At 45.9% G+C, this 11,378-nt stretch overlaps 1 protein-coding gene across 4 annotated transcripts in view; it reads left to right on the top strand.

The window, feature by feature from the left end:
* Positions 1-217: 217 nt before the first annotated feature.
* Positions 218-11,378, top strand: part of PHRF1 (PHD and ring finger domains 1) — a 32,684-nt gene continuing 21,523 nt past the window's right edge. The window contains exons 1-5 of one of the 4 annotated variants that reach the window (XM_026108066.2): positions 218-239; positions 7,890-8,004; positions 8,346-8,465; positions 9,979-10,205; positions 10,654-10,737. In XM_026108066.2, the coding sequence (XP_025963851.2) occupies positions 7,914-8,004; positions 8,346-8,465; positions 9,979-10,205; positions 10,654-10,737 (522 nt within the window). In that variant the 5' untranslated portion in view covers positions 218-239; positions 7,890-7,913. Of the gene's footprint in view, positions 240-913; positions 1,166-7,889; positions 8,005-8,345; positions 8,466-9,978; positions 10,206-10,653; positions 10,738-11,378 lie in introns of those variants that run through there. The other 3 variants (XM_064513175.1, XM_064513174.1, XM_064513176.1) reach the window with 3 other exon arrangements.

Raw genomic sequence — 11,378 nt, 5'->3', positions numbered from 1 at the left:
CATCCTTCCCGGCCCCTTTCCCGCCCTCCGAGCGCCAGCGGATGCGTCAACGGCGGCGCCTTCGCCCGCGACGCCGGCCCGGGTGTCACTCCGCTCGGTGCTTTTTTGGGGGAAAAGGGACGTGTTTCTGCCCTGCGCTGGCTGGAGCGCACGTAACTGTGCGAGCGGGAGCGAGGCCCGGCTCCTTCCCCCCCGGCCTTCGGGACAAGCAGAAAGCAGCCGTTGAACTAACGCACGAGGTGGGGAAGAGCTTTACGTGCGTGCGGTCACCCGCCCGAGCGGGAACATTTGTGCTGAGAGCAGCTACGCGCTTAGGAGGGGGGGAAAAAAAATCAGCCGCGATCCCAGTTGCCTTAAAGAAGTATTTAATACGGAGCCGTGTCCTCAGCCGGGGGCACGTATTTTTCTGGCGCGGGGCTCCGCTTTCCCTTGGTGTCTCGGGGAGGGGGGAGCCGTGCTCCGCTGGCCTGGCGCAGGGTTTTCGTGGGGATAACCGCGGCTGGGGCTGGAGGCGGCCGTGCCCCGGGGCGTGGGCAGCACCTGCGGAGGCCGGGACACGGGATGTATCCGGGATGCGTGCCGATAAGCGGCGCGGGCGCGATGGGTTAAATTAGCAATCGGGGCAGGGCTCCCCAGCAGGAAAACTGGGGGAGGAAAGCGAGCGCCTGTAAGCTGCGAAGGAACGAGCCTGTCTCCGCGCCTCCTTTGACCTGAAAAAAGTGTTTGTGTGTTTTTTCCCCCTTTTCTGCGTTGCTCAGCAGGTAGCGCCAGCCCTGTGAGCGAGGAAAGCCACCGCGGCCTCCAGCAGCCGCTGCCGCCCACAGGCCTGTGGCGCCCGGGCACCGCCGAGGCTCCCAGCCCCCCCCGCCGCCCCGCGGTGGTACGGCCCGCCGCCCCCCCTCCTCCCAGTGGTTCCGCCCTGCGGCGCTGCCTCCCCCGCCGCCCGATGGTTCGCGCCGCCGCCTGCCTCCCCCCCTGTCGCGCGCGCGGTGGTGCAGCCCCGCGGGCCTATCCCCGCCTGAGCGCGCGGGCGCGCGCGACCCGGAAGCGCTGCGGGTCACTTCCAGGTGAGGGGGCTTCCGGCCGGCCGGCCCGTTATCCCGGGGGGGCGGCGGCGCCCGGCTGGGTGAGCGGCGGGCCCGTGGCGCTGCGGCCTTCTCCTCGCGTGAGTGTCCCGGGGGCGGCGCGGGGGGCCGCGGCGGTGCCCTCCGTCCCCGCCCGCAGCCGCGTTACCGGGTCGGGGCCTGCGGCGGGGCCGGGCTTGTGCGGAGCCCGGCGGAGGGGGCTTCCCGCCGCGCCGTGGCTATCCGCTCTCTGTATCTGCCTGTATTTATTTATTTTTATTTATATATGTGTTGCATACGTATATGTATCTATATATATAGAGAGAGAGAACTTAAAAATATATTTATTTATTTATTTCCCCGAAGTAGGTGGCGGCGGGAGAGCAGGCGAGGCGCAAGGCCAGGCGCTGCCGGGCCCGGCGCGGTTCGGGGAGGCGCAGCAGCAAGCTGACTTAGCTGCTGTAAACACGGCTTAGTAGGTCACGGAAATGCTTTTTGGCTTGTTTGTTTGGTTCTCCTCCCCCCTCTGCTTTTTGTAGCCTGCTCACGAGTGTGCTTTAAGAAGTTATGGACTACTTACTGCCTCACGGTGAAGTCGGCGGACACCTCGGCTTCCCTGTACAAATGGGGTTTTTGTGCAGGCTTTTGTTATGCAACTTAACTTATTCACAGAATCACTTAGTATCGCTCATTGCAAAAGTGTTTGTAGACTGAAAAACGCATTCTTAAGACCTTTCTGTCCGGGTGTCTGCGCTCAGTGATGCGTGTCTCCCAAGCGCGGAGGTGTGTCCGATGCTCGGTGTCGGTGAGGTGGAGGGTTAGTTTGCGGTTATTAGTTCTTGCGGTGTTTGCTGTGTGGGCGTGCTGGTGACACATCACAGAGGTGTTCAGCCTCTTATTTTCTGTCGTGTAGCACAGTAGGTTTTGATGCCTTTTCTTGCGGTTATGCATGTGCAAAAAAAAATCACAAAAATAAGTGCAAAAGACTTTTTCTTTTAATACAGATGGGAAAAGGGTGAGTTAAAGATGAGGGTCACGTGAAAACCTGATGCGAAAGGGACCTCCCCAGTGAGGGGGGCAGGTACCAAGAGAAGAAGGATGTTTAGGAAGGAAAGGATGGAGAGCACTGGAGGATGTTGGATTAGCAACAGGAAAACTGGAGAAATGACCCAGCGGGTTCAAAGTAGGGGCAGGGAACAGGGGATTGCGCAGAGCTTGGCTGCTGCTTGTAACACAGGCATCCGCGCTGTCCCTGCCTCCTCCGGCTGAGGTGGCAGGCTTTGAAAAGGTCTTTGCAAAGTCTGTGCGCTGCTTCGTTCGTGTCGCCAAGTCCCCAAAGAGCGAACTGCTGCGGGTGTTGTGCAGTGTAAACTCCCCGGGGAGCCTTGGTGGTCGGTTTGGGCACCTGGAGTTTAGGGTGGCGCCAGAATAGGAGGAAGATATGCGGTTCCTCACTTGCTCTCTGAGATTAATTTTCTGTGCCTTATCTATTGGTTTCTTAGGTGCTTAAAATATTTAAGTAACTGCATGGGCAGTTCTGATAGTGGCATTGAAGAGTTAATCATTTTGTAACTTAAACAGGGGAAAGTCGAATCTAAATTTAGATTTAGAGGGCTTTTTTAAAGCTCCCTGTGCCTGTTAGATTGGCACTGTGCAGCTCTGGATGGGAGAAGTACTACTGCCATTGGTTAATCTGAATACACTGCCTGCGTAGTTTCTCTTAGTTTACATTCAGAATGTGGTGTTGGCAGATATTAGTTGTATTATGTCCAGATTTTTTTCAACTATGTACAGTAATGATTTTTTACAATTCATGTATGCTTTCTTCTTTCAGTGTAGCATCTGAAATTGGAACCAAAGCTGAACGGTTTCTGATACGTGGCGTTGGTTTTCCAGAGGGAACGGTATAATTTGGTTGATTTGAAAAAACAAATGGATATGCCAGCGAGGGCTGAAAGCTCGCATGTTGAGTATTTAGTAGACTTATATTTAGTTGTAAGTGCTCTTTGGAACGTGACTGCTCCATAATTGCCAATGGAGTTAGATTAGTATTCAAAACCTTATGTCGGGAAAATCCAGCTGACTTCTGTTTTCTTTGCTGTGCCTAATCCTGAATGTTACCCAAGTAGATTAAAACGAATGCCTGGTTTAGTGGCTCTTCTGCTTCCAAAAGCTAGTGGCTAACGTAGGAAGTTGGCGGTGGAGGAATCGGGCCGTGCTAGAAGCAAGGAGCACACGGCTGGAAGAGTCGCTCGCCGGTGTAGGCCGCCCCTTCAGCTTCTTGTCAGATTGAGGTGGGGCTCAGTTGGCGTTTTGCAGATTTTTGGTCCGTGTGACTTCTGCTGGAAGCCTTCTTCAGAGCTTGATTGCTTAGAAACCTTTCCTCAGCTTCTAGCTAAAACGTGCTCATAGCAAATTAAAATACTGATTTGTAGTAATGCATAAGGATCTCAATTCAAAAACCCAAACGTTTAGTGAAGTGCTTGTTTGCTAAACACTTCTTCTGGAGGAAATGTTTAATTTTCTGGGTTCGGGAAACAAACAAACAAAAAAGCCTGGTTGCTAGTACAGGCTGGAGAATGTAATTGTTACTTGGTTGTACAGTGCAAATGATTGAAAACATGACTCAAAGTAAAAACATAGCCTGTCTTAATAGTAAAGGGTGTTTCTCCTGCGGTGGAGCCCCTGCCGTGGTAGATGCCCAGTGCTTGGCACCAGCCAGCCTTGGCCCTGAGGAGACCCTCGAGGGTGTTAAGGGAACTGAGGGTTTGGGGAAAAAGCACTGATGTGCAGCAAGTGACATGGTGCCTGCCACACATTTATTACTCTAATATTAATGTTTTACTAAAATGTTGCGAGGTTGTTATGTAAAAGAGATTGAAAATTGGGGATTTTTAGGAGGGAGTATGGTGTCTCTCCTTTAGCAGCACCCTGTCCCAAGTGTGCAAGCTGTGATTTAAATACTGGATTTGATTCTTTTACTTTTGGGGAGGTAAAGACAGGGTGGGGAAGGCCTTATGAAAGGATGTTGCAAATAACCTGAGCATTACTCACTTAGGTCTTAAGCTGCACAGGAAGGAAGGAATGAGGACAGTGAGGCGTAACGGGCGCGGGCAGCCAGCAGAGAAGGCGGCTCTGACGGCGTTCGGTGGCTGGCGGCAGGCAGCGTGTTGGTGGAGCTGCAAAGACAATGCCGAACAGCTTCCTGCTGTCCCGCGTGCCCGCTCTTCTCATGTTCCTGCTCTGTCTGGTGCGACTGCCTGCCCTTGTGTCTAGGGACAAAACGATAAAGTAGTTGGAGCTACTAATGATCCCCAGTTCGTGTATCTCTTGCAGTGTACGGGCTGCGAATGTGCAAGTGATACCCCTGTCCAGGGGTTTAAACAGGCTTTAGCAAAAGTGGTGACTGAATCCAAAGACCAGAGAGCTTCAGCCAATACCTTCCTTCTGGTATTCATGTGCCTCGTGCTGGGGACGCATCCTAAATTATTCCTTTTAAATATAATTTTTGCCATGAGTTGTAGAAGAGAGGGCATCGGAGGACATGAGAGCTTTACGCGGAGTAGCGCACATGGTGGGATTTTCCCCGTGAGGGACCTGGCGAGCAGTGGGGGTTTGGCTGCGGTGGTGAGGGCAGGTGTGGTGTACCTCTGCTTGGCACCCCAAAAACCAGAAGCAGCTGTAGCTGCTTCAGTTGAGTGGCCTTCAGGGGCAGCTGGTGGCTTTTCAGCAGTTCTGGCTTTTATGTTGGAGGTGCCTAGCTAAGGCTTGTCTCAGAGGAATGAATACGGTCTCCTCTGTGGCCAGACTTTTGTTTTGTTTTACATGATAATAATAAAACCCCCCTCTTCTCTATTTTGTGTCTGCTGGTTCCAGCTCGGGGGGGGGGGGGGGGGGGGGAGGAGGATTTTGATGTGATAAATGCTGTAATGAAAGTGCTGGTTTTTTTTATACAAGTGGGTGAACTCTCTGAAGTACATCATAAATGTCTGTGTTTCAGAGTCATAGTGGTAGTTTGTTTGAAATGTCTCCCATGAGAAGAAAAACTCTCGGACATGCTGCTTATTGTTCTTAATATGGTAACTTGTTCTTTTTTTTAATGTGTATAGTCAACTTTGATTTCCCTCTTCATTTCTTAAGAGCAGCTGCCCAGTTATGAAAAGCTTGTTCATGGAATTAGATTTGTATTTGCACTGTTTGAAGCTTTAAACCTTAAATTCAGTTTATCATGGTTGGTTTCTCTCCGTCTGTTCCAAACTCCTTGTGAAGCAGACTTTTCTGGACTTGAGCACTTGATTGCTTGCTGTGATACCGGACTCTCTTTAACTCTGACTTTTGCCTATGAGCAAAGTACAAGTTTGCCTTTGCAGCATAAGTATGTCAGATCAGATTGTGAAGTCAGAAGTGCTGATTTTTATGTCTCTGTGCTTGAAGGATGTCTTTTAGTGAAGTAGCAGAGAGAAGAAAATGGGCTTTTGTGGTGCAAGCAGTTGTTTTATTCCACAGCAGTGAAGTGAATAAATGCATGCAATTTGGAGTTGTAGTTATCTGACTTCTTCGGGATCTTTTACGAAAGGCGTATGTTGAGCAGAACTTCATCTTTTTAAAATTTCATAAAAGTGATTTTATTCACTCTCCTTGTAGCGCTTACTTCTTCGCTTTAGTGAGAATTCAGGAGCAGGGGGACGAAGATCCTCATGTTAGCCAAAACGAAGCCTTATCTGTGGTTCCGTACCTGTGGTGAGTGCGGCAGTGACAGTCAAACAGGAAACCGCTATATTCTCGCAGCCTTAAAGTGGAGAACAGATATAAACAAAGGTTTTCAGCACAATGTAAATACGAGTTGGTGCTGCAGAAGCTTTTGTGAAGTGCATCAGAAATATGCCTACCAGTGTCGTGCCGTCAAACTGATGTGGTCAATCTCTGCCCTGACTTTTCTTAGGTGTAACTCTGCAATTAATTTTCTGCTACTGTAACTAGTTTAGCATTTGAGAGCGTATTATATAATTTAGTTTCAGTTTGAATAATTCATACACGCGCTGCTGAAACTTGAAAAACTCCTAATGGAAATGAGTGTTTCTTCCTATCCTTCCAGTTACATCACAGAATGACTGGGTTTTGGTGAATCTGAGTGTTTCCAGCCTACACAAATTGTCCTTAAACACTCCTGTTAACAGTCACAAGTATAGCTAAAAGCTTAATCATCTGTCTAGGCAAGATTCTCAATGAAGTCGGGAGAAACCTTCACGAAGAACCTGGCTGTGTTAAAGCTTTTTTTTTTCCCCTCTCTTTTTCCTTTTCAGCTTTTTTTTTCCTGAGCGTTAGAGTCCATTTACAGTTTAGTCTGGTTTAGTGAATTTTTAAGTGCGTTTTTAAGGCTCTTAAGCGTAGAGCTGTGCTATGTGGCCCAGAAAGGGAGCGAGCAAGTAAAGATATGCATCAAGAGCATTTGAATAAAACATAATGTTTTGTTCCAGAAGTTATTTTAATATGGAGATATGCGATGTGGAGCAAGGAGAGTGGGAGAACAGGCAGCTGACTGAAAATTTACTGCCACATTTGTAGAAGAATCCCATTTCTTTTTCTTATTAAGACGTGACATTTGGCTCTGTGTCAATTAAATTAACCTGTGACTTGCTTATAGAAGGTTACAGTGGTCCTTGTTCCTTTGTAACACTGTGTATTAAAGTCTATGTTTGATTGTCGTTATGCATTTCAATCATGAGACGTCTCGGTGACTGTTGGTTTTATTGCCAGCCTGTGCCGATGCACAGCGATTCATTTGACTGCGTTAATATGCACCACGTCGAGTCTCCTCCTTCCTGTGGAGTGATGGTTGTGAGAGCTGAGACTTTTGTATTTCGTGACAGAGGTGTGAAAAGGCCTGTGTGTATATTAAAAAAAAAAAAAAAAGCCTCATCTTCCTCCCTCTCTCTTTTGATCTGAGCAAGGTAGTATTTTGATGATTTGAAATGTGTTTTGTCATCTGGTGTGTACAGCATGTAAACTCTGATTCTGAAGCGAAGAGTATACAAGAGTTTGGCCTCTGTCAAAAGGCATAGTCACTTCTGGTGCCTTCCAGCTGCGCGCTCTATAGGTACTGTGCAGGGTGGTTTTGGTGTCTGCAGGTTTTCTGTTCTGACTTCCAGGGGCAAGCAAGGAATTCCTGTTAGATATGGAGATTTGGTTACCTATTTTTCTGATACGCAGGAGCACAAGGTAAAGCTGAATCTTGCACGTAAATTGAGTTTAGCAAGTGGCTGGTTTCACCTAGCTCAGCAGTGATCTGAAACCTCACTGAACAAGAGGTGCACTCATCTCTGGGTCACCTCTGATTTGCACTGGGAAAACAGATCAATGATTTTCTTCCTCCTATTCCTGGTAATAACTGCTTTTCAGCAGCACAAAGCCAGAGTCCGCCATAAATCTAACTTAAGCTTTGCAGTCAGAAAGAGTGTTTCAAGGGGGAGAAAAAGAGCAGTGCTTAAAGGTGATTGCTCAATACTCTTGTGGTTAAATCCTGGTTAAGTTCTGCTTCGGTTTTCCATGGTACTGTTGCTAATGCTGTTTTTCAGCCAGAAGGCTATTGCCAGTGAGGAAGAATCAGAAAGGCCCACTGTAATTACCAGCTGGGAATAAGTTGGACAGTCTGGACCCCTAGTCTTTGACAGATAAAGAAGTGACTTGGGTGGGGGCCTTGGCAGTGGAGTGATGTCCGTTCTACCGCTCGTGTCTCCTCAGGCGCACCGGTCGCTCTCCACTGGGCCAACAGCACTGTGCGTATTTAGGTTGTACGTGGTCTCACTGAAGTCTGCTTTCTTACAGGGAGCTGGTTCCCAATGTCCTGCCATGGATGATGACAGCCAGGATGAACTGATAAACAAGAATGCCGCGCTAGGCAAGGGCAAGAGGCAGAGTCTGGCGCTCCTTAGTGAAGCAGGTAAACGCATCTTCTCTGTGCATGCGCATTGCTAGTGCTAGGTTTGAAAGCCTATCTTTTAACCTCCAAAAAGAACTACTTGTGACCATTTATTTCTTTTTCCCTGAGAAATTTTCGTTTCATCCTCTAAATTCTGTCTCTCGAACTGCTGACATACTTCATGGAGTTGCTCAGACTTGGCAGCTTTGATATTACTGAAAAGTAGTATTTTTTACCTAGGAAATCTGGCTTTTCACTATATATGTAATGGAAATCTGTGTCCTTCACTGTTCTCCCTGTCTGTTTGGTGTTCACATATCAAGTAGGTACTTTCTCCTTTCTCTTGCTTTTCCTTTTTGAAGAAAGCAATGATGGGAATAGCTGTGATTCAGAAGATGAGACTGGAAGTGAGGAGGAAGAAGATGACACTGAGGAGGAGGGAGGTGAGGAGGACAAGGAAGAAAGTGAAGATGAAGAATTAGGTAGGTCTGTTAATGCATTTTTACAGAAAGAATGGGATTAAAGCTTTCCTTCCAAAAAGTCACCATGAAATGCAAATCCACAGATGCTCTTAAGAACGGTCACTTTCTGGTTGCTTTTCTGATGCTGCTGTTCCAGACACATGCCCACATGCTACAGTAATTAACAAACGAGCAATATTCCCAAATTCCTAGGTTTTTAAAGCGTTTGTATGTTTGAAGGCTACCCACTAGCTAAAGTGTTGTACAGATAGTAAAAGTGAACTTTCTCTACTCAAGCAGGAGCAATGGTGGCTCCTACTGTCCGTCTGTCATCCCCCCCGGGAAAAGCATGTATTTTTTTGAGAGTTTTGTTTTGTTTTTAGTTTGATTTGGCATGGAGCTCTAAAGTGAAAGTTGTGATGGGGAGTTTCGGAAATAAATTGCTATTGCTTGTAAACTTTGCGAGGCAGGGGGGAAAAAAGACTTGACTTTTTTTTTTTTTCTTGAAAAAAGGAGTGTGGATATTGCTTGAGTTTATTAATTACAATGAAAATGTAGTCTTTAGGTGCTCAGACTTCAGCAACTGCTGCATTCAGTTATTATTTGGATAGACACAAATGGTTTTTCATCAGCGCATCCTGAAGTTTGCTGTGAAGGCAAGAGCACAATTTTCCAATTTATTGGATAGATTGATTTGAGCGCAGACTAAAAAGTTGACACGAAGTGCCAAAAAACTGTATCAGTCAATCTTTTCAAAAATCCTCTCCTATGCCCAAGCAGGAGAATTCAATAGACTGTACAAGGACCCTGTTTTCACTGTCTAAATAAAGTGAAAATGTTTTGAGGTCGTTTTCAAGAAGCAGAGAAAAGTTGCAACATAGTTCACAGGTTTTAGGGAAAGCCTAAGATATGTCTCAATTTGTGCTAAAAAAATATGAACCCCTTTCGATAAAGGATGTTGAGACTTTAAAGAGAATTTCACTCAAAATCAAGCTGCCTTAAGCAGTCTCCAGTTCGGCACCCAAACCTTTTGATTTGGACCCCAGAATCATGTTTTATTTGTGAGATCTTAAATCTGTTCTTCTGCAGGTAAGTGTATTGATACTTTCTGTCCTATAGAGTGTCTATTAAAAAAAAAAAAAAAAAAAAAAAAAAAAAGCTGGGCTCATGATGACTTTATTCTCACCCTCAGTGTTCGATGATAGCCAGACATATCCTACTGTCTTGTCACTGTGATTGTCTGCTGTTTTTCAGCTGTCTGTCCTTTTAATCTCTTGCAAGACTAGTCACGTTGTCAGGCTTTATTTTTGGCCAGAATAATTCAGTGCTTTTTACTGATGGGATTAAAAAAAAAAAAGGCAAAAATCGTTGCCTCAAACTGGAGAAGCTGTGCTTTGTCCTTGCATCCCCACAAAATAAGCTTATTTGGAACTCTTTGTAAGCCAGTGTCATTGTCCCATTTCCCCTCTCCACTGCCTTCCCTTGCTGAAGCTTTGCAGCGTGTGAAAGTTGTTTTCTACCTCCCATTTTTAAGATGGTGAAGATGACAATGAGGAAGAGGAGGAGGAAACTGAAACTGCTGTGGGGGGAATGACAGATTCTCTGAAATTAGAGCCACACATAAACGGAGCAAACATTTCCTCTGATGAGGATGGTGAAAACTGCCCGATTTGCCTCAACACGTTTAGGGATCAGGCTGTTGGAACTCCTGAGAATTGTTCCCACTACTTCTGCTTGGACTGCATAGTGGAGTGGTCTAAGGTAAGTTTTCTTCCTGCTTTCCTGTGGCCTTCTGATGTGCTCTGCTCTCTCCCCTCTGGTCGCTCTGTTCTGCTGTAGTAAGAACAGGTCACTGTAGTATTTATATCTGCTTTATTTTAAGCTTTTTTTTTTCCCCACAGACTTGAGTTATTGCTTTACTTGGCATGATTCATGTTTGTGGAGTGTCGATATATTTTTTCCCTGTACCAGTCCTGTTCTGTTTCTCTGTTCTCTGAGAGTTCTGATAGCCTGTAGTTAAAAATGCATGTTTTCTCTGATACCATAGTTTGTAAACCAGATAAGTCAGTTTTAGGTACTTGTATTGTCAAAACCTATAGCTGTTAAAATGCTTACTATGCTAGTAATTGAAAAATTACTTTCCAAAAAGACAAATTGAGAACTGTGCTTATTAACTGTATGGGAAAGATAAAAATATTTTTCTTTCTAGAATGCCAACTCTTGTCCAGTGGATCGAATCCTCTTTAAGTACATTAGTATTCGGGCACGTTTTGGTGGTAAAATCTTAAAAAAGGTAAGCTTTCTACTATAGTAAACAAAAAGTCAAACTTCCACAAAATAGCTCTCCAAAGGCTTACATTTCTAGCATGTTTATCTGATATGTGCTATCTGTATGAGTTATTTTCCTGCTATTTTGAGACTGCCTTTTACAGACCTGTTAAAAATATTCTTCCTCCTTAACCCTGTTTTTTGCAGTGTTGTGTATGAATTAAAGTGCAATTTAGACTCTGATAGGAAGAAAAATGTTTTTCATAACTGCCTGTTTTGCATAATGGACATTTGACTCTAAGGTCTTCTATGAAGCCTGCTCATAAGCAGAAAATGCCCAGCATGCTACAAATCCTGTTGTAACACAAATAGGAAGAATGTAGATTAAACACACTTGATTTGTTCCTTATGCCTTGTCATCAGCTATATTGTGTAATAGTTAGATTTGTAAGAGGAAAGAGACAAAGCAGTAGTCCTGTTCTTAGAGGCACAAATTCAGTCTGCTGGTGGTCTCTCTCAAAAGAATATTGAGGAGCTGTCATTGTCCTTTTTTACTGTCAGGAACACATTTGTTCTGGGGGGTCATTCAGGGACTTCAGAAGTTTATGAAAAGACAGCAAGCTCATTAAATGTTTGCATTGTAGCAGAAGTGGAATTAACACTTTA

The sequence above is a fragment of the Dromaius novaehollandiae genome, chromosome 5 (assembly GCF_036370855.1).
Source record: "Dromaius novaehollandiae isolate bDroNov1 chromosome 5, bDroNov1.hap1, whole genome shotgun sequence".
NCBI lineage: Eukaryota > Metazoa > Chordata > Aves > Casuariiformes > Dromaiidae > Dromaius > Dromaius novaehollandiae.
Note: the sequence above shows the minus strand (reverse complement) of the source record. Positions and strands in the feature narration are given on the sequence as shown.